General features: G+C 38.0%; 3 protein-coding genes and 1 non-coding gene across 19 annotated transcripts; 2 read left to right on the forward strand and 2 right to left on the reverse strand.

The window, feature by feature from the left end:
- Window positions 1-6685: 6685 nt before the first annotated feature.
- On the reverse strand, window positions 6686-8298 carry LOC103957441 (syntaxin-71-like). 2 transcript variants are annotated; one of them, XR_007251346.1, is made up of 3 exons: window positions 7957-8298; window positions 7178-7303; window positions 6686-6808 (listed from the first exon to the last, which is right to left on the reverse strand). XR_007251346.1 is itself a non-coding variant. In XM_009369596.3 (2 exons), exons 1-2 carry the CDS (start codon window positions 8113-8115, stop codon window positions 7178-7180), a joined length of 285 nt encoding a protein of 94 aa, XP_009367871.2. In that variant the 5' UTR covers window positions 8116-8298; the 3' UTR covers window positions 6823-7177. The 2 variants fall into 2 exon arrangements, 1 of the variants encoding a protein (XP_009367871.2); XM_009369596.3 differs by lacking the exon at window positions 6686-6808 and having other exon boundaries at window positions 6823-7303.
- Window positions 8299-9448: 1150 nt separating this feature from the next.
- On the forward strand, window positions 9449-16124 carry LOC103957367. 14 transcript variants are annotated; one of them, XM_009369524.2, is made up of 16 exons: window positions 9466-9753; window positions 10204-10256; window positions 10491-10596; window positions 11115-11227; window positions 11398-11466; window positions 11721-11877; window positions 11977-12053; window positions 12168-12332; window positions 12725-13260; window positions 13412-13476; window positions 13954-14033; window positions 14562-14666; window positions 14871-15010; window positions 15107-15253; window positions 15417-15569; window positions 15659-16124. In XM_009369524.2, the coding sequence occupies exons 1-16, from the start codon at window positions 9555-9557 to the stop codon at window positions 15804-15806; spliced, it is 2313 nt and encodes a 770-aa protein (XP_009367799.2). In that variant the 5' UTR covers window positions 9466-9554; the 3' UTR covers window positions 15807-16124. The 14 variants fall into 14 exon arrangements, 11 of the variants coding, with proteins under 11 accessions (XP_048422084.1, XP_048422083.1, XP_048422085.1 ...); XM_009369523.2 differs by having other exon boundaries at window positions 11721-12053; XM_009369522.2 differs by having other exon boundaries at window positions 11977-12332.
- Window positions 14370-14488, forward strand: LOC125469191. Its single transcript, XR_007251538.1, has one exon. It is a non-coding gene; the product is annotated as a 5S ribosomal RNA (ribosomal RNA).
- LOC103957366 (calmodulin-binding receptor-like cytoplasmic kinase 2) lies at window positions 16097-18752 on the reverse strand. 2 transcript variants are annotated; one of them, XM_048566129.1, is made up of 6 exons: window positions 18441-18752; window positions 17554-17789; window positions 17305-17473; window positions 17059-17148; window positions 16674-16975; window positions 16097-16604 (listed from the first exon to the last, which is right to left on the reverse strand). In XM_048566129.1, the coding sequence occupies exons 1-6, from the start codon at window positions 18688-18690 to the stop codon at window positions 16353-16355; spliced, it is 1299 nt and encodes a 432-aa protein (XP_048422086.1). In that variant the 5' UTR covers window positions 18691-18752; the 3' UTR covers window positions 16097-16352. The 2 variants fall into 2 exon arrangements, with proteins under 2 accessions (XP_048422086.1, XP_009367792.2); XM_009369517.3 differs by having other exon boundaries at window positions 17554-17798; window positions 18441-18751.
- Window positions 18753-21728: the final 2976 nt, after the last annotated feature.

The following is a 21728-nucleotide window of genomic DNA, read 5'->3' on the forward strand; positions in this document are numbered from 1 at the left end:
TTGTGAAAAATACATGCAAGCATTTGAATCTCACTTTATCACAAGTAAACCTCCTCATAGAGCCCCTCGAGCTTAAATGTGAGCATCTTGTCCCTATATTCGGAAAAAAAAAAAAAAAAAAAAAAAAAGATTCAATGGTAGCTCTATTTTGACTCATTATAGTAAAAATTATTGACATATTATTTTCCTCTCAAAGAGGTCTCTCATTTATGATTGTGTTTGTATGAATCACTCGCTTGCAAGTTTATGATTGAGCAACATGGTTATAACAGGCCTATAGCTGTGTTATGAATGATATCCCTTGAAAAAATTCTGGTTGGTGATGAGAATCACGCATCTAATAACCCCTAGCCATATCTGATCACAAAAATCCGAATATGTGAAGAGCAGGGAGTGTAAAAAATAAATATAAAAACATAAATATGTAATTGCACCTAAGATGTGAAGAGTAAGGGATGTATGTAGAAAATATAGGGTGTGTGTAAAAAATGTGGGGTGTATATGGAGAGTGGAGGTGTGAGGGTATTACGAGAAAGTATGTAGGGGTGGATTAAGATAAATTTTAATTAAAAAAAAAAAAGTAAAATGGGAGTGTGTTAAGTTTGTGAGGTGGAAATTCAATAATTGTGGTGTGCTAATAAAACAAGCTTTTTCTATTTTAAATATTTTGAAGATTAATATTGAAATTTTAAAGGTAAATATGGGTTTAACCATGTGGGGGCAGGATGGGCATTAGGGGTTAAACCACCCAAAGAGGATTATATTTTGTAGTATTTTTGAGTTATTGTTCAGGTAAAGGTAATCTCAACAGTATTTGAAATCAGCTCTTTCAACCATTATAATTTTTCAAAATAAAACAAAACATTGACATATTATTTTTCTTGCAAATAGATTCCTCATTTAAAATTCTATCATTATGTGTCATTGACAATTGTTATTATAACTGTAACAATTGTAAATATGGTATGATACACTTTGCCCATAACTTTGTACAATATGTGCAAGTGACACACAATTTACACTAGAGAAATAAACTCATATTAAAATGAAATTTTTATAAAGGTGGAGGCATTTTCTTGTTAATAGGGTAATTTTACTAGGATTAGCAACCAAATGAATGAAAAAGTATGGTTGTAAGATCCTACATCGCCCAGGAGTGAGGATCCTATAAGCCTTATATATATATATATATATATATATATATATATATATATTCTCATCTCTACCTAGCACGAGACTTTTTGGGAGCTCACTGGCTTCGGGTTCCATCGGAACTCCGAAGTTAAGTGAGTTTGCATGAGAGCAATCCCAGGATGGGTGACCCACTAGGAAGTTCTCGCATAAGTTCCCAGAAACAAAACCGTGAGGGCATGGTCGGGGCCCAAAGCGTACAATATCGTGCTACAGTGGAGTCGAGCCCAGGAAGTGGTGGGGGCCCGGGCCAAAATGTGACAATTTGATATCAGAGCCAATCCTTGGCCGGAAGTGTGCCAACGAGGACATCAGGCCCTTAAGGGGGGTGGATTGTAAGATCCCACATCGCCCAGGGGTGAGGATCCTGTAAGCCTTATATGTATATTTCCGTCTCCACCTAGCACGAGGCCTTTTGAGAGCTCACTGGCTTCAGGTTCCATCGGAACTCCGAAGTTAAGTGAGTTTGCGCGAGAGCAATCCCAGGATGGGTAACCCACTGGGAAGTTCTCGCGTGAGTTCCCAGAAATAAAATCATGAGGGTGTGGTCGTGGACCCTACCGTCGATCTTTATCTGACGACTGACTTTTGGTCAATGGGTCTCAAATCATTTTAGAACGTCCTTAGGGATGGTTTTACGTAAGTTACGTATTCTATAGATAAGAATTCTGAGTTGTGAATTGATATTTGTTCTAGGCGACAATCGTTCGTGATGCCTTGATATTCGTGCTAGAGAGTTATAGCGCGGACCTCAGGTGAGTAGGCATTTGTTTTCTCTATATGTGTGTGTGTGTGCGCGCGCGCTTTACGATTTCCAGAAAACATTTTTAAATGAATTTATGCCTTGTATGCCATGTCTATACCGCTTATTACTATATTGTTGCATTAGTATGAACTATGAATTATAATATTTGATGTTGCGGAGGCTCATGTAAGCTTCAGGTGAGGTAGCATGTGATTGGTCTTATTGCATTGCATATTGCTATGCATTTAGAACTTATTATGCTACACCCCGGTGTTAGTGCTTTTGCCCGAGACCAAGGCACAGCCTTCACGTGATTGTTCACCTCCCGCACCGTACGCTCATCTTGGATCCATGTTTTGGTGCTAGCCTGTCGTACATACCACAATAGGCGGTTCCGACTCGTAGGTGACCTGCGATCTATCGCACAACTTGCACGTGATCGTAGCACTTGAGCGTACTTATTTACACCCAACCTATCTTACAGGTCACATTAGGTGACTCCGACTCATGTGCAGATATATGTTGATGAGTTATAGGTCTAGTCGTATAGGTCATGTTAGGTGATTCTGACTGGCATACTATTTTATATTGGTTTCACACCTGGCTTACATTTATTATTACTAAGATATTATGACATGGCATACTTCAGGTTTCGCTGCTCTTGTGCATCAGTTTTCATACCTACATAATAGTATTTTCTGGAAACTGTATAGGTTTTATAGCGAGGTGTTATGACATTTTCAAAAGGTTTTTATTAAAACGTTATTTTCAGGCCCACTCACCCTTGTTTTTCGCCCCTCCAAGTGTTAGTAGCAAAGTTTTCGTGCCGACGAGGATTATTGGCAAATCATGGGGTAGATGATGATCATCAATGGTATAATTCTCACCATATTTTACTATACTGTACTTATGCTCTGTCATTATGTGTGAATTGGGTTCATTTCCGCTCACAGCATACTCTTGTATTTAGGCACTTTTAGGTTTAAATTTATTCACATTTTCCATATCATTACACTTTATAGTTTCGTTACCTTTCAGGTGTCAGCTAACATAGCTCGATTTGGAATCCTAGTTGACATTCCGGATCAAGGTGTGTCAGCTTGGGAGGGCTAGGCAGCCTCGATTGTCTCTGGGCGGTTTTGCAACTTAAAAAAAAAAAAAAGAAGTCGTTGCAAAGACTGTGCATCTCTGCCTTCTTTCTGTGATTTCGTTGTGTCCTTGCGTCTTGTCCCCTCTTTGCATGCGTAAAAGAGAAGTCAGCATAGAACATTTGACGAGAGAGAGCTCCGTAAATTCAATTAGCAAAGGAGAAGAATAAGACGGCGCATATGTTATGTTGTTAGCTAGGGTTGGAATTTTAGGTGGCTGAAATTCCTTTCAAAATTAGAGAATAAAATATATTTTATTTATTTAATGTGAAAACAAGGCCCAAGCCTTTTTGAATTGAAAAATATGGCCCAACGATTAAAACATATAGATTTAGAAAAAACGTTACAAAACCAAGAGAAAGAACCCCATAATTTTACATATATACTCATATTTTATAATATATATATATATATATAATATGACACACCCCGATCGAGATCAGGGCATGCTGGCCGTCACGTGGAAATGACGTAACCATGTGCACAGTGCGGAAGCTAATAAAATAGTAATGTAAAAAGTACGAATAAATAAAAACTGGCATACATAAGGTAATAGAAATAAGTGCTAACGTAAGTGGGACACAAGCTCAGAGCAATAAGCCTAAAGCAGTCCAAAATAAAAACGGTGCAACAACAGTACACCCGAAGGTGGCCCTACGCTGGTGATCGTCTGTCAGAAATGCCGAGAAAGCCCTCTAGGAAACCACCAAACCTGCTAGACAACTAGAACCTGGAGGGGCACAAAACAAAAGCGTGAGTGGGCAAAAACAAAGCTTTTCGAAAACCATTTAATAAATAAGTTCTAACCCCTCGCCGTAAAACCTGTATACTTCCCAGAAAATAAACATATGTACACACACACACACACACATATATATATATACACCAATCATGCTTCAGGATATGCCATGCCAAATCTCACAATGAAATGCAAGTGCTCAGGTGCAAATCATATCAATATCATATAGTCTGGCAGCCGGAGTCACCTAACGTGACATGTACGGCTGCATCTAGAGCTCAAATCTCAATCTCAATAACTAAACCTGCCCACGAGTCGGAACCACCTAAAGTGGTCTGTACGACAGGCCTGGGTGTAATACATATAAACGCTCTAGTGCTACGATCACGTGAAGGCTGTGCGAATAATTGCAGGTCACCTACGAGTCGGAACCACCTAATGTGGTTTGTACGACAGGACTGTGCACCTAACTTGGATCCAAGCTGAGCGTGTGGTGCGGGAGGTAAACATCACGTGAAGGACTGTGCCCTACTCTGGGCGGGAGCACTAACACCGGGGGTGCAGGTTATGAGCTCTCTAAGCATCACGAATCGCTACTGAATGTAAACATGAATAACACTTACCTAGCACTTACCTGTGCGTCCGCAGCACCCAATATGCATATGTATATATATATATATATATAACTAATAATGCAATTAACGATGCATAAATAATGATAATCTAATGCATGGCATATGGCAAATGACAATTCAAATCAATTCCTGGGAAAATATAAGTATATAGGCATATACGGAAAACCAAAAGCCCACTCACTGGTAAGTGGAAGGGTCGTAACCCCCCTGCCTCGAGTGACCACGCTCGTCCTCGGGATACGTCTCACCTATATGCGAAACAACTATAAAAACGTTAATTTTAAAGCACATAACCAAACTTTAGAAATAACTTCTCATACAATGCTCAAATAGGGTGTATGAATACACCAACGTGATCTACTCAACCTTAGGAACATCCCCATATTTTTAAAATAGTTTTTCACCGCCGCACGCGCCCCCACGCGCAGGCACGTGCCTGGCATGCTAACGGCATCAACTGACGCCGTGAGGGAATATTCCGTTATCCCTAACGGTTTTCGTCAACGGCGTCAGGAATATTCCATCAGACTTGACGGAATATTCCATCAGACTTGACGGAATATTCCGTCGTCTTCTCCGGTGAGCCTCCGGCGCCGTCGCCGGCGCCGGAAAATCGGGAATTTTTCAAACATCGATATCTTCTTCGTTTTTCATCCAAATTTCACAAAATTGGTACCAAAATGAATCTTAGAACTAGAGGAACACAATCATACCACTTTCAAGGGCTAAAATCCACAAAATCTCACCTAAAAATCAACCCAACTCCGGCCAACTTCGAAACTAGTGATCCCGACGTCCAAAACCATCAAAGGAACCACCCCGAGCCTCCTAGGGACCTCACCAAGCTACCTACAAGCTTGAAATTCCCTAAAACGTGAGAAATCACGTGTGCATGAACAGTACCTCAAATCAAACATTGTGTATTCGACGTGAAAACGAAGGTGTTCTTACCTGAAAAAAGTATAGTTGAACTCCCACAAGCCTCACGAGTCTGAAAATGTGCTTGGATTCCACGATCTGTGAAAGTTCGATGGGTGTGTGGGTGTGTCCGTACGTTTCAAAGGAAATGGGAAGGGAATGGGGCTCGGGACAGATGCAGGGAAAGGGAGAAAACAGTGAGGAAAATGTGTGGTCCACCATTAGCCAGCAACCAACCAAAAATAACCACAAAACGTAAAGAAAACGAACTAAGGGCAAACTTGTCTTTTCACACGTACGTTGTAATATTTTGGGACGGGCTGTCACATAATAGATTAACCTATATGTCATTTTATTTTGCAATTTATGTATCTCAATACAATTATGTATTTTTTTTAAGTATAAAGAGACACTTATTTATATGATTTTACTTAAATCTGCCTAGTTTGCCTAAGCGCCGGCCTAGCCGCCTAGCAGCCTAGGTGTTAGGCCCCAACCCGCCACCTGACTAGCACCTAGCGTCTTTTAGAACCTTGGTCTTGAAAAGATAGACTATTTGTTTATTGATGCTTAAAATTCACTATAATGGTCGTTTGTTAACGTACGTACTTTAATAATTTCATTTTTTTATACAAAACGTCTCAGTGGGAAAAATATGCATTTTCTAAATACCAACCTATTTTTTCTTTAGTATATATGTAACACGTACATACGAATGGTTAAATTTTCACCATAGACTTTGAATTTCCACTTATTTTAGTATTATCCACCATAAAATAAATTAACCATAATAATTTTGCATAAAAAATTCAAATTTAAAGAGGGATGGTAATGCTAGCAAAATTAAGGTCTCAAGTTTTCCTTGACTGTTCTGTGTGTGTGTGTGTTTTTTTTTTCTTGGCCCAGTTCTTATCCCATATCATTAATACGGTTTCTTGTTTGATTTTGTTAGCTTCCTCGTTGGAGAAGGAATTGTATTGGACAATTCCATTGCCACCATGGCATCCCGTTCCAATAAAACAATGATACGTGTAAAATTTTCAACACGTAATATTATATTATTAAATTAAGACACCAAGTGGTTGTGAACCTGTTCCACATAAGTTTATGTCCTCTTACTAAGTCTTGCGTATGGCGTATACATAAGTTTCTCAAGTAAATATTGTAGGATTGTATCTAAATGGCATTCCTTGCAACGTTTGCAAAGATTATGATGTTCTAAGTCACTAGAGTTAGCTCATGTAATGAAAGTCGGTATATAAGAATAGGCTGGGTCAAACGTTTGATTTTCTTCCACTATAACAAAAAAGAATGTGTATTCCACATAAACATTTGCTAAAAAATGTCGGTCAAATATTTCAGATCTTCATGCAGTAACTCTTTTCTTTTAAATTGTTTGATCCGATAAATTGGATATGGACTTCCCTGCATGCTGCCAGACAACATATACATTGTCCATTATCAATGAGAATATATTGCATATATTTCACATAACCATAAATGAAGTAGAGAACTTGTGGATATAGTTGATGGATCATCATTTCACTTCAACGCACTGGCAACAGATAAAAAAACACAAACATTAAAACCGAAGAACGCGGCATAAAGAATTGAAGATTACATTACGCGCATATATGAAGACACGCTCTAAAAATTGAAATTTCATGATACATTGCGTCTTATAAAAATTTGAAAAATCAATTAAGTTCTGCTAAAAAATGTAGCATAAGAGGTTGATATTAGTGAAAACCAAGAAAAAGTTGAATGCGATTATCAATAACAGAATGACAAAGGATTAAACCTATTTAGGAGCAAGTATTCTCAATTTGGGGAGCTCCTCAAGCAAACGAGCCTTGGTTCGTCGAATCTCAGCATTCATAGCAACAACAGTAGCCATGTTCCCCTCCCTCGATACCATCTCCAATTTCTATAGATACCAACCAATTGAAACACACAATTCATAATTCATCCGGACATAAGCTCAATTTAGGTGAATACCGATAAAAATGAGAGAATAAAAAAGGATTAAAGCTTTAATTTTCGATTTCTCTGTTTCACCAAACTTTGGTTCACTGAACTAATCACACACAATGTTAACATCTTTTATTTATTTATTTATTTATTTTGCTTCAACAAGTCAACTAAAACTAGGAAAAACATAAAAGAAAAATAAAAATTCTACCTTTCCTTTCCTTTCGACATTACTTCGATTTTCTTAGGAAACAAGCGGACCAAAAGGGTAACAAAAACTAAAATGCAAAAAATTTTCTTCTTTGAAGAAAATAGGAAAGTGATTTACACGCAACTTTTTCTCTTTATGCACATATCTTTATTTTTTATCTTATTAAAAATAAAGCAAAATAGAATCAACGGATAGAAACAATGATGCATATTAAACAAAAAGTGTGTGCATAAATTATAACTCATAAATTATTATTGTCATATTAAACATGAAATTGAGAATTCTATATAAAATTTCACTGATTTTCTCTTCCTTTGCTTCAACAAATTTCTATCAACCAACTAAGACACAAATGCGCAACTTGTTAACGAGAAAAAAAATAGTAGAGAGAGAGAGACCTGGAGAGCAGCTTCGAGGTCGGCCTCAGCGACACCGTATAGGCGACCAAATCCATCGTCCCAAAAAATATTATTGAGCTCCTTTTGCTGATCAATTTCGTAATTGTCGTATTTCTTGCATATTGAATCAACCCTCATTATCAAATCGTTCATACTCATCTCTCTCTCCCTCTCTCAGTTTTCAACTGATCCGAGACTTTGTTGTTATGGTGGGTTTTCTGGGTTCAGTCGGAGGAGGAGGAGGAGGGCAACAAGAAAGAGACCAACTAGTTACGTTGACCGTTTCGATTCTCTCAGAAATGAAAGAAACGTAAAATAAAGAGAGAGAGAGAGAGAGAGAGAGAGAGATGGATGGATGGAGGGTTAATTAAGGTTTGTGTGAAGTTTGTTTGGAATTTCTTTTGTCGGATTCTGACAAGTGTACTGTTAAGATGTACTGTGTACAACACTCTAACACTGATTGCATTCTTTTATTGTTATTCATTAAAAACGGTTATTAACATTTAAAAAAAATTATAACTCATAAGTGTATTTTTTTAATTACAAAAAATTTAGATGCAAGATGATTTGTTCGAGTACCAATAATATCCTATTCATTTTACTTATGCAATATTGAAATTGAAGAAAATAATATGAACGGACGAATGTTTTTATCAATTAAATTATAATTTTTTTTATGTCATTATATTATTATAAGAGAAAAACTATATGTATAATATGCTTATGCCGCTAATTAAAAAAAATTATTTTGAATTAGAACCCAAAAACATGAAGAATAAGAAGAGGGAGGGAAAAAAAATGCAACTCCCCCCCCTCCCCCGGGGCAACCCACCTCCCTTGCACAGAGACACCTAATTTCAGGTGGTTTTGCGGTAGATTCATCTTGGGGAGTTTGAGATGGGGATGAGTTTGGGATGGTTTTGTGGTAGATCCACCTAATCTTGGGTGGGATTTTTGAGGGTGGGTGATGGGGGAAGGGAGTGATGGGTGGTTTGGGTGGGATTTTGGAGTGGGTGATGATGGATGGGAGAAGGGTGTGGGTCAGGGATGGGTTTTTTTTTTTTTTTTAATTTAGGTTTAAAAAAATATTTTTTTTTGTCATGTAGCACATATTTGGCAGTCACTTGACATATATGTGACAGCTACGTCAGCACTTAACGGATTCATGATTGAAAAATGTAACAGGATGTATTATTTGAAATAAAATAGTACTTAAGGTATAAAAGTGAAATATTTTGAAAATGTTGTAAAGAATTGAAATAGGTTCAAACCTGATGTATGAAAATATAATTTACGTTATTTTTTATGAACAAAGTATAAATGAATCTTAAAAATACACATAAAGAGTGATTCGTTCTCTGGCCAAAGTTAAGTAAATAAATAAAAAATCTAAAAAAAACAGCAGAAGCCATGGATGACTGGCACATGTCAAAGGCATCAGACTCACAAAAAGTTCTCCAATTTATCCATTTAAAAATCCTATCCGAAAAAAAAAAAAAAAAAAACCATTTAAAAATCCACTGGTAGTGACTGATCAAAATCATTTAAATAACTTAATAAACAAATAAACCCACTTCTCTTTGTCGTTTTTCTGTTCCATGAATCAGAATACCATGGCTTCGAATTCGATTCTTTGTTGCTCTTCCCATTTAAATCCCAGTCTATTCGTCGTCGTTTTCTGGTTATTCGTCCACTGCTATTCGTATGGCGAACTGGGTCCGTACAGCAGCTTCACTGTCTCCAGCTTCAGCTACCGACCAACCACAATTGGACCCTCTGGATTTCGATATATTAGAGGTGAATGATTAGCTTTTTGATAACCCTTTGAAGCATTCGATTGATTGGTTCGGTCTTTGTATTGTATGGAGAGGATTATGGGGGTGTAATATTTGATGGGGTCGTAATCAAAATGTTGAATTTTTCTTCTATTGTTTTTCGTTGGAATTCTGTAAAGTACATCGACATAGGTTTTCTTGTTGAATTATGCTATAATTCTAAGTTTTGACCATTTTGATTTGGGTTGGTCTGAAAGTTGCTAACTTTATCTGTGATCATGTTTGAAAGTTCTTGACATGGGATTGGTTGATTCACAAGCAAGCAAATTTTCAGTATTTTGTATTTTATTTCGATTATCGTGTGTTATGAGTGATTTTTTTAAGATTGTAATTTTGATTTATATTCAGAATTGTATATCTAATGGTTAGTTATGCAATTCCTAACTGGTTTTGGTGTTTTGCCTTGTTCTAGTTGAAATGCCACCATGGTTCTCGTCGATAGCAATGAATTCGAACGTGGAACTTGTAAGTATGCGTACCAAGGTTCAAATTTTCCGCTTTTTCATTTGTCAACAATGCTTTAGTAATTTGAGGTGGAAACTGGAAAGGTATGCTGTGTACTTGCCCGAGTGCTGATTCCCAAATGAAAGTGGTTCAGTGGATTCGTGATTGCGTTCCTTTCCATAAGAAACAAGCCTGTAAATCAAAACTATAGTTGAATACATTAGCATCCTTGCTAATGATTCAAATTATTTTCAGGCTGCTGGAGACATAGAAAAGGTTCCTAAAGTTGAGTTACCATTGATTTGCTTCCGAGCTGGTAGCCTCCCACTCCCGGATGTTAACACTTCTCTAGTGGATTCAGGTATATGTCACTCAGCTTTAGATGAACTGACTAAATTGAAGTGTTGGTAAAACAATATTACTCCGTAGTCTCTAGCTACATGTGTACTTTGTTTTCTGTTCTATCTGATGCTTTGTGCCCTGTATTTTTACATTTCTGATCAACATGCATGTCAAAAGTATTCCACAAGAGTTTAACTTGACAGATACCTTAGGAGAGTCAGGACTGCCGGGTCTGCCTTTATTAGTTTCCTTCTCTTCGGATAAGCGTTAAGTATCCCCAACAAATCTGCTTGCTGAGCTATTTTGTCAAAAGTGCTTTTCAACTATTACTTAACATGAATTCATCAGTGTGTGTGGTTAATCAAGGACAAGTACAACTGGTATACCCAAGCAATTTGTTTCACGTTTTTTTTCGCATAGGCACATCTAGATTTTCAGTTGCCCTTATTTTATATTACTTTGAATTCTATTTGAACAATGATTGAACATAGCAATGAATGAATTTACTGATATCAATGAATGAATTTACTGATATAGGAGTTCTCTCTCCCCTCTACAATGGTTCCTATAAGGGAATACAAGCTCTTCAGAGTTCACAGCAGTGCTATCCTATGCAAAAGAATTTTACACTCAAGTTGACAAATGAGCAGGTCTATCATCAAACCCTTTACTTATTTTTGTACACTTTTGGAGAGGGAAAGTTTGCTCGAAAATTTAACTAGTTTGTTTGCGAATATTTTCTTGTTTTTCTGAACAAAATTTTATTTTCTATATACCAAAGAAAAGTTTATATACTGTGTCTTACGGAATTGTAGTTCAGATTTCTCCAGGAGTTTGGTATTTCGGTCTTTTCAATGGAATTGGACCTACAAGGACACAATCAAAGATGGTATCTATTATCCTTTAGATTTTATAGTTCTTGTGTTGATTTGCTCTGCTGTTAGTCATGCACCTGAAACCATTAGTTCCCTGTTTACCTGTATGCGATGAAGTTTGTTGTTCATACCTCACTTCAAAACATACATGCATACATATAGATATATATATATATATATCATTGCATATACATTTATATATATATATATATATATATTTCTTTTCTGTCGAAGGGTCTTAATGCACTAATAATGGATAACATGGCAGATTAATCGCGCCCCATCATACTCATTCAGTGCCAATATCACTGTGGAAGGATGTACGACCCTAACCATGTGGGGCCCATACTGCAATCAGACAATTAACACACTTTCATGTGCTCAATCTAACAGTTACAGTGCTGCAGACAATACTTCAGAAGCTGGTTTGTATAACCAAACAATTGAATATGTAATTTCATGTAAAAACAATTTTGGCACTTGTCATGGAGATGGTGAGCCCAAATTCTACTCTTTGGATGTAGTGGGAGTATCACACGAGTTGAAAATTTTGGCGAAGGATGTTTGGTTAAATGTAACATCTTCAGATAACACCAAGAATGTTAGTGATATTAATTTAATATTTTATGCACGGCATGGTGCAATACCTTCAGAAACTGTGCATGACTATTCCAGTAATATAAACAAATCCTCATTGGTCATTCAATTTCCAAAGGTCGGTCGCTGGTATATTACTGTTTTACCTCTCAACATTTCAAAAGAGCTTGAAGGGAGTCTGGATACTGACACAAAAGTTTGTTATTCCTTGGAATCAAAACTGCTTGAATGTCCGGAGGGCAAGGCCGGAGCAAATTGTACATGGGAAATGTACACCCTTCAGGTGGGCTTGCTGATAAATGTGTTTCTGCTTATGAAAGTTCTTGAAAGTATTAATTTCTTCAAAGTAGTAGAGTATTTGTTTAATTTCCACATTGATATTGTTAATACTTGTATGCATTAGTGGTGAAGATTAAAACATTAAGTATATATTTCGAAGTTAGTTTGCACTGACAGGTATAAGAAGGGCGTGCTAGCAGAATATTTTAAGAATTGACTTGTAGTGGCCTAAAAATGCAGAAACATAGCGATTAAAGAAAAATTATGGGATCAAGGTGGATGTACTTATTAGATGGATGTTCTTATTTTCTGTAGTATTTAATTTTATTCTTGATGCTTCAAGAAACTTATTGGCAGGAATGATTTTGTTGACAAGCTGAGAATGGTTGTCTGCAGACATCACTGAGGAAAGGTTCAAGCTACTTTGAATACTACTATTTACTCATCAGTGAAAAAGTGCCTCCTGAGTCAGCCAATTTTCCTCTTGATCATCTTTTAACCAACTCCTCGCATGGTGGACAACCAGAAGAAACATGGACTTACTTTGTGTTGGACATTCCGCGTGGAGCAGCTGGAGGACATATGCATATTCAATTAAACTCCGATGACAAGGTTAACTATGAAGTATATGCTAGATATGGTGGATTGCCATCTCTTGCTAGCTGGGACTATTTTTATTCGAACAGGACAAGCAGTAGCCATGGCTCCATGTTTTTTAACTTATATAATTCAAGTGAAGACAAGGTTGATTTTTACATTTTGTACATTAGAGAAGGAACTTGGGGTTTTGGTCTAAAGCATCTCAACACCACCAGTGATGCTTCGAAAGTTCCGACTATCATGTCTGTTTCCCTTGAAAGATGCCCGAGAAGGTGCTCTTCACATGGAAAATGTGAAACTGCGTTGGATGCTAGTGGATTGGCATCATACAGGTTTATGTTTATCCTTCCCCTATGATTTTTTATGTACCTGTGTTCTTAAGTTTCCTTTTTTGGAACACCTATGTTTTAATTTCTTGATCAGGAAGATAGCTGACACCTTATTGCGATCAGTATAGGTTTCTAATTTTAATTTTTTTATCAGCTTCTGCTCATGTGATCCAGACCATGGAGGCTTTGACTGTAGCATTGAACTTGTAACACCTCATGGTATGTGTTATTTCAGGCTCAGCAGTGAACTTATACAAAATTGTTCTCTATGCAGTTGGTCTTTTTTATTTCTGCTCATAGTTCAAAATTTGCTAATTTAGTCTGTTTTTTATTGAATAAGGTTCATTTGTCATGGAGCTGGTACATGAATTTTCTTCTAGGAAGCAAATTGAAATAGAAAGTGTCATGGCAAAATCCTGCAAAAATTGAGTCTACTAGTTTGGAGAAATAAAATGTAGATGATCAAATTGCCAAAACATATATCATTACTGAAAAAGATGTTTTCAGAAACAATATAAACTTGTCTAAGTACATACTGTATCTACTTAGTTTGGATGACATAGGCTCTGAATCTGATATAGTTAGTTTGAAGTGGTTTTCTACAAAGTTATTGTTTACATTGCAAACTATCCAAGATTGATTATTATGTTCTACAATTGTTCTCTTACTTATTTCCTTGCCTGAAAATTGGCATAGGGCACGTATGGCAATCCATTTTTCTTATTGCGTCAAATGCTGCAGCAGCACTTCCTGCATTTTGGGCCCTTCGACAGAAGGTAATCCTCTTATAACTTTAACACTTGATTCACAATAACTAGACTTCTTCAAACATAATGTAATAATATATTACTAGTTGAAGTTTGCGACAGTACTCTCCGTAAGATTATCCTAAGTGGACACTAAACTGATGCCATATTGGTTTGACTCAATTCTGAAATTTAGACGATTTTCTTTATCCAACCGGAAACCTTTTTTTGGCTTTTAACAAGTTAATCATAAACTCCGCCTGTGTAAGTTAATCTTACATTGCCGGTCCCAAGCCCGAATAAATGAGGAGGGGGAGTGCGTCAGGTAGTTAACAGCCGGCACTCCTATCTTACGTTGAATCCTTGGGATGCGATCATACCAGCTCACATGCACCTGATCCCATCCGAACTCCGAAGTTAAACGAGTTTGGGCGAGAGTAGTACTAGGATGGATGACCGCCTGGGAAGTCCTCGTGTTGCATCGCCCCACAGCCAACCCCACCTGGTGGGAAAAGGCTTTGTTGTGTTGTAACAAGTTGATCATATATCTATTTACAGGCATTGGCAGAGTGGGTGATATTTACATCTAGTGGAATTGCAAGCGGAATATATCATGCATGTGATGTGGGAACCTGGTGTCCTCTGGGCTTTAGTGTCTTACAGGTACACTTCTTTGTCTCTTTTCCTTCTTAAAGAAATAACTAATGGTCGAACCTTTTCTTGCAATAAAGAATGAGAACGCGATATGCAAGTAGTGGCAAAAGCCTAGACGCATTTGAAGTTGACAAATCCGTGGTATCACGTAATTAAGCAGTTATATACATTGCATTAAATCTTTATGATGAATTAGTTATCTCGAATTTTCAGTTCATGGACGTCTGGCTTTCTTTCATGGCCGTAGGGAGCACATTTGTGTACCTAGGCACAGTTGAGGACGATCTTAAGAGAGCATTACACACAGCCGTTGCACTTCTTACTGCACTCATGGTTTATACTAAGGCCAGAAGGTATCTTGAGTTGATGGACACAGTTTCAGTGCATTTTAAATCTGGACTCGGTTTTTAGTACTTGCGTCATGCATCTAATCATGTTGAAATTTGCAGGCCGGGGAATATTATTCTTGTTATAGTAATTGGAACCATTGCTCTTCTTATTGGGTGGCTGATAGAATTGTCAACCAAGTTTAGGTCATTTTCATTTTCAACCAGATTCTCCTTAAATATGCTTGAGAGGTGGGTATCCTTGGAACGGTACGATGTTATTTTAAGTTAGCAAACCCTATTTGAATATAATAGCCCTAGTAGATAAGTTGAGGGTAACCCGTTAACTTTTGCGGTAACATATATATGTTGGAGTTTATATATATGCTTATCCATTCCATTTCCTTTTCTAAAATACCAACGGATTACGCAGGCTCCAAGCTGTTAACGGATGGCTGAAGAACCTCATTAAGACAACTTTTAGAAGATTTCGCTGGGGTTTTATACTTGCAGGTTTAGTTGCATTAGCCATTGCAGCAAGTAGCTGGGTACTGGAAACCAATGAAAGCTACTGGATTTGGCACAGGTATGGTTATATCATGAAAATATTCCTCTCTCTCTCTCTCTCTCTCTCTCTCTCTCTCTCTCATGATTGGTGCATAAAATGATCTGCAGCATTTGGCACATGACAATATATACATCTTCCTTCTTCTTCCTATGCTCAAAAGAAAGTCCTACAAGTACGGTAGATACTGAGAGTCAGATACCACCGAATGGAGCCTATGAATTGACTCGACAAGATTCATTTTCAAGAGGTGAGTAACGAGAAGAGTAGTACGGGAAATTTTGCAGTGTTAAGGTTATAGAAAAAAGAGATGATTTTTTTTTTTTTTTTACTGCCAAGAGAGAATGTTTTGAGAGATGAGAGGTTTGTGAATATCTTACTGCATAGATAGGAAGTATTATGAGTTGGAGAAAGGTGAGAAAGTTATTGAAGGGCCTCGGCGGAAACTAAAGTACAGACTGAGTGATTTCTAACCAAGTAGCGACTGAGTGACGCTGAATCAACTAGTCATGTACTCTTTGTAATTGTAATCATAATACGCTCGTATATCTAATAAAGGAATACACTCATGTCGAATGCAGTAACTCCAAGAACAATGAACATACAAGTAAAATTTCAACAGACCAAAATACAATATTGTTCCCCTCCTCCAGATCCATTCTTCAAGAAATTACTTGGCTTTCCTACTCAAATTGCACATGCACATTTACTGTGTAGTTCTTTTTTACAAAACGCAACGCTCTTCGTGTTCTATCTCCGATAAGACCATATTATCTTTACATTCCATGGGAGCCCGAATCATGCTCAAGTACTTATTTGTGAAGGGCTAGAAAATGAACAGAAGTCTGGAGCTAATACCTCTTTGTAATCCTTACGGATGGTCCAGAGGATCTCCGCGCACCTCCTCATGCTAGGCCGGTTCTGTCTGCGTGGAGCCAAGCATTGTAATGCTAGTTCAAGAATCTTTTCGATGATGGCTAGATCACTTGCTGCTCTCTTTTCCAACCTCGGGTCCAAAATCGAAAAAGTATCTCCATTGGTAAACTTCTTCATAGCCTGCAAAACCAACCTGAGTCATGCACTAAATTCCCATGTAAACTAGCTCAAGAGAGGAGAAGTTCATACCCATTTTGCAGTTATTCGTTCCTTGGTTTCCCGTTTAGGTTCAATTGGACGCCTGCCTGTAACTAGCTCAACAAGTAGCACACCAAATGAGTAGACATCACTCTTCTCCGTGAGTTGATAGGTTCTCAGGTACTCGGGGTCCAAGTAGCCAGCGGTTCCTTTAACTTGAGTAGAAACATGGGTGGCACCTGAGTCGCTATCAGCAGCAAGCCTAGCAAAACCAAAATCAGCTACCTTGGCCCTCAAGTTTTCCGTTAAGAGAATGTTGGACGACTTTATGTCTCTATGAATAATCGGATGATCTGCCAAGGAAGCCGAAACATGGTCTGGTTAGTTCCGTCACAAAAATTCTACAACTCTCAGAGAACTAAAACTGGAGAATTACCCGTGTACGTATGCAGATAGGTGACGGCATGAGCCACATTAATTGCAATGTCTAGCCGTGCTGCAAGTTCAAGAATCTCACCGTGCAAACCTGCATTACGCGTTGTATCACATTTCAGGCACTCAAGGTGATGCATTGAGGAGCCAAGGTGCACAGATACACGCTCATTCGATCTCACAGGCACACACAGCACACAGAAAGGAAGAGAGGAAAAGAGAGAGAGAGAGTAACACAAATAGAACTTACAATCCAAATGTTGCCTGAGGTTTCCATTAGGAACATACTCGACAACAACAATCTTTTCATCTTGATGCTCCAAGTACCCGTAGAACTTGACCAAACTCAAATGCTCCACCTGCGCCAGCATTTGAATCTCGCTTTGGAATTCCACTCCCAAATGCTTGTCATATACACTCTGCAAACAAAAATAACCATGTCCTCAGTTAACACTATATCGCACCCCGGTTTTAGCCCTATAACACACTTGTACCGGACCTTTTTAGCGCGTTTGATTGCAACAAAGGTCCCGTCTTCGAGTCTTCCCTTATAAACCGTCCCAAAACCACCTTGTCCAATCTTGCAAGAGGGAGAGAAGCTCTTTGTGGCCTTGTTTATCTCTTCCATGGTGAACTTTACACTCCTGGGCTCACTCGCATGCCTTGAGTTATTTGGATTGGAGTAGATGCCTCGACTAGAACCGCGTCTTCTCTCGCTCCCATCTCTCGAAGCATCTGGAAATACTACAAAATCAACTTAGTTGTTCAGTCTACCTCATTAAACAGACAAACTAATTTGTTTTAATCATTTTTCTCTTCTTAAAAATATGAATAAAAAATAACAGAGAAGAAAACAAATGGCAGCCTAATACTTTCTTCATTTTTTAATCAAGCAGGCCAGTAGTTCTTAATTGTGTGCTAAACTTTATAAGCAATATAATTAAGTTCATTTCAAATTCAATCGTCGTACTTTCTAATAATTAACACAAAAGTCGTCTACTGACTCTACTTCCTTAAGATTCCATCCATTAGATACATTATACAAATATAATAACGATAAATAAAAAAAGTCGGAAAATTAATTCATAACCGAGGGTTGCTTCTGCAATGGCTGAAAGTGCTTTTCACAACAAAAGTTGCTTCTAACGACGTTCAGTTTAGTAGAAAACTTTAAAGTACTTGTGGATCGTAAAAACGCTTAGCTCTTCCGACAAGCACTTGGGTTTTCAATAAGAATTTCTAACATGTTTATAAGAAAACAAGTACAAGTAATTTCTAACATGTTTACATGAATTTCTAAAATTCGATCTCTACGAAATAACTCTACATTTTTTACCAGACTCAGCTTAAATTCTTGAAAGGAAAAAGTTACGGAAATGGAATTACCGTCGGGAGCTCTGAACTCTTCAGAACCCGCGAAGCTTACGGAGCTCTTGGTCTCCGGCGGAGTGAAGCACGAGACGAAGGCTCCGGCGAAGGAGCGGGCCGCGACAGCGACCACGCTCTTGCCAGAGCTGGTTTTCTGTCCGGTTGAGGCGTCGTTGTAGGGCGAGCTAGGAGAGTAGGGGATCCGGTCAGGGGTGCTCCGCGGGTCGGACGTAAGGCTACGGCGTCGGTACGATGGGGTTCGCCTCATTTCAGAGAAAGAAAGAGGGGACCGGAGAGATGGGACGTGGACGTAGAAATGGCGGGTAGTTGTAAGCGGGTAGTGAAGGACTTTGATTTTTCACAAGATGAGCGAGAGAGAGAGAGAGAGAGAGAGAGAGAGAGAGAGAGAGAGAGAGAGGAGAGAGAAGACTTTGACTTTTCAAAAGATGAGCGAGGCTTACGTGCGGCGTTGTAGTCAAGGACTCAAGCGTGTCAAAGAGTAGGACCAGGTGCAAAATGGTTGGGTTTTTTCGGTGTAAGATTTTCAATTAAAATCTTTTATCACTCTACTCTAAGAATGTAAAAACTATGAGAAAGATTCGTAGTTCAAGTAATTAAACATGTATTATCCTTGCTTGAGATTTTATCTTCGATTTCTTTCGTCTATTATCGCTTGATAAGTTAATTGAAAACGACATTAGACATAACATTTCAACTTTTTTAGTTTAGTGTCATTTTTAACAAGTTATTGAATACGTTTATTTCTACTTTAGTTTAAAATTTTGTTCTTCCTAACATTATTTTTTTACTTTATATGGACACAAGATTGATGCCCCAGGCACTGGCTTTCATATCTCTAAATCCAAAAGGTTAGGGACATTTTCCTAAAAGAAATTATATTTGTTGGTTGGTTGTAACTTTTATGACATCTCTTAATCCATCTTTGATCATTCTGGTATATATGTAAGCGAAAAACGAAGATAATGAACAATGAGTGCTACGTCTTATAACAAATATTGTCTTGGTTTTTAAATTGATGGAATGACCCATTGTGTATGATTTGCATTATATTGTTTATTTATCAAATTACGAACAATGAAAAAACCGTCACCAACTCCATACTGAAAATGTACAAGTGAAATTAACCTTGTGTTTTGAGTATTTTCCTATTAATATCCATTTCTTTATCACTAGATATTAATAAGATTTCGTCTGACTTTTTGGTTTCAGTTTGAAGAAGTGAATGTGAAAACATTGGACCGACAGATCCTACCCTTTGTAAAACGCCTATGAAACATGCCCTGCCGTTTTCTTTTCGTAGCTCAAACATGCCTGTCTCTTTTTTTTTTTTTTTTTTTTGGATAAAGGAGATTCATTACCAAGAGAACACAATTACAGACAAAGGGGCGCAAATATACAGAAAAGACAAAACAAAAAGTGAACCCCCAACACTAAACAAAAGCCCAAACCCGAGAGAAAGCCCCAAAACAGAAAACACCACAAGACTAGCATCCTCCTCCGCCGTCGAAGAACCGGCCGTCGACCACAATCCAGTATCCCAGGCCAGAGATCGCACCAAACACAGCCCCAAAGAAGAAGGCGCCAGCGTCCTCCACCGACACCACACAAATCGAAACCGCAGCCACCAAAGGAAGAAGCTAGAGGGAAAGAACTTTCCCCCAGCAACAAAGCCGAAAACAGCATACAAGTGGAAGGTGGTGGTGGGTACACCATATGAGCCGAAGCTCTGCACACCTTCCTAGAAAACCGCACAACGCGGGTGGAAGAGATGGTTGCAGAATTGAACATGTGTGAGAATGATGTAGGACAGAAGCAAATGGAAAAGGTAGAAAATGGTTGGAGTAGAGTCATGGAGGTGGAAAAAAGTGAGAGAGAAGAAGAAAAAGGAAGGTTGGAAGTGGGACTGTCAGATCGAGACCGATGAAAGGTGAGATCGGAGGTCACAGTGGGGGAATAACCAGAACAAAAGGGCAGAAAAACCCGGAGAAAGCCAATCACACAAAGAAGGGAAGAAGGAAGAGGACGGAGGAAGAAAAGCACCAAGAGAAGAGAAAAGAAGAAGAAAAGGAAAAGAGAACAACAGAGTAGAGAAGGGGAAAGGAGAAGAAAACAGAAGAAGAAAAGGAAAAGAGGCAACCGACTCCAGCCGAAGCCAGAGTCGGCGCCGGAGTAGGAGGAAAAGCTGAAGACCCTCACTAAAAGGGAAAGGAAACTCTCACAGAGGAGAGAAGGTCTCTCAGAGGGAGAGAGAGGCACTATCTTTTGACGTGTGACATTTTTGCCTGTCTCTATTCTTTAGCGTGAGTGACGGGTATAATTTGTGCACACCTCCTACCAAACAAAATTGCAACACCATAATTAATGTGACGGCAAAGAAAGTTGAGATTAAACCATAAAATTAAATGGTAATATAGGAAGTAGTTCAATTATTTATAAGCGTATTTAAGGTTCCTTCTCTCATCGATGTGAAATTCATTCTCAATAATGTCCCCTCACGTGTGGCAAATTTTCAAGCCTAACACATGGCAACACAATTTGGGTGATGTGGAACATGTGTAGCCGTTGGATTTTGTACATAGGACAACCTGTTTTGATACCATGAAGTTAAAGTTCTACCATAAAACCAATTGGCAATATGAGGAGTAACCCAACAACTTATAAGCACATACAACATTTGTAGTCACATTTATAATACAAAATACGTATAGCAAAAAAAATCAAGTAATGTTGCAATTTTGATGCAAGATTACTAACACTTTGATTAGAAGTTAATCGACTATGGCAATCCAACAACAACTCCTAGAGTGCAGTCTCCAGTTTGTTAGAATATCGACATAATTTCAAGGAACCCCTCCCAATTATCAACATCTCATATATTAAATTAAGAAAAAGATTATACATGGTAAGGGGATTTTCTTTATATGGATGAAATGATGTGACCCAACAACAATAAGAGAAAAATGATAGGAATTTTTATTGCACAGATGTTCATTTATTGTAGTGGCTAAAATCAATCAAGCTTATGCATGCTGGTGCGGGTTCAATTCTTACAGATTTCCTTTTTCCCTAACAACTAACGTTATCGTTTTTACAAGTAACAATTTAACCTACTAACGCTATCGTTTGGCTATAATTTTTTATTGTGTCGATCTCATGTGTTTCAGAATTATATTGAACTTTAGCTAAACTACATTCATAGTCCTTGTAGTTTAGATTTTGAATTTCATCCTTCTAATTTTAATCTTTGCTTTTCAAGCCAATGCAATTGGCTTAGTAGATATGGTA

This window comes from the organism of the source record quoted next, unplaced genomic scaffold (genome assembly GCF_019419815.1).
Source record: "Pyrus x bretschneideri cultivar Hongxiangsu unplaced genomic scaffold, Pyrus_bretschneideri_v1 Contig40, whole genome shotgun sequence".
Taxonomy (NCBI): domain Eukaryota; kingdom Viridiplantae; phylum Streptophyta; class Magnoliopsida; order Rosales; family Rosaceae; genus Pyrus; species Pyrus x bretschneideri.

What these genes read in the sequence shown, in the direction of transcription:
- LOC103957441 (XM_009369596.3), bottom strand. Translation starts at nt 8,115, where the DNA reads ATGAGTATGAACGATTTGATAATGAGGGTTGATTCAATATGCAAGAAA. An exon ending in ACCTCGAAGCTGCTCTCCAG is followed by an intron (nt 7,304 to 7,956) that starts GTCTCTCTCTCT and finishes TGGTATCTATAG; the next exon opens with AAATTGGAGATGGTATCGAG.
- LOC103957367 (XM_009369519.2), top strand. Translation starts at nt 9,555, where the DNA reads ATGAATCAGAATACCATGGCTTCGAATTCGATTCTTTGTTGCTCTTCC. An exon ending in TGAATTCGAACGTGGAACTT is followed by an intron (nt 10,257 to 10,490) that starts GTAAGTATGCGT and finishes AATTATTTTCAG; the next exon opens with GCTGCTGGAGACATAGAAAA. An exon ending in GTTTATACTAAGGCCAGAAG is followed by an intron (nt 15,011 to 15,106) that starts GTATCTTGAGTT and finishes TGAAATTTGCAG; the next exon opens with GCCGGGGAATATTATTCTTG.
- LOC103957366 (XM_009369517.3), bottom strand. Translation starts at nt 18,690, where the DNA reads ATGAGGCGAACCCCATCGTACCGACGCCGTAGCCTTACGTCCGACCCG. An exon ending in CCTCAGGCAACATTTGGATT is followed by an intron (nt 17,149 to 17,304) that starts GTAAGTTCTATT and finishes CGCGTAATGCAG; the next exon opens with GTTTGCACGGTGAGATTCTT. An exon ending in AACGAATAACTGCAAAATGG is followed by an intron (nt 16,605 to 16,673) that starts GTATGAACTTCT and finishes TTGGTTTTGCAG; the next exon opens with GCTATGAAGAAGTTTACCAA.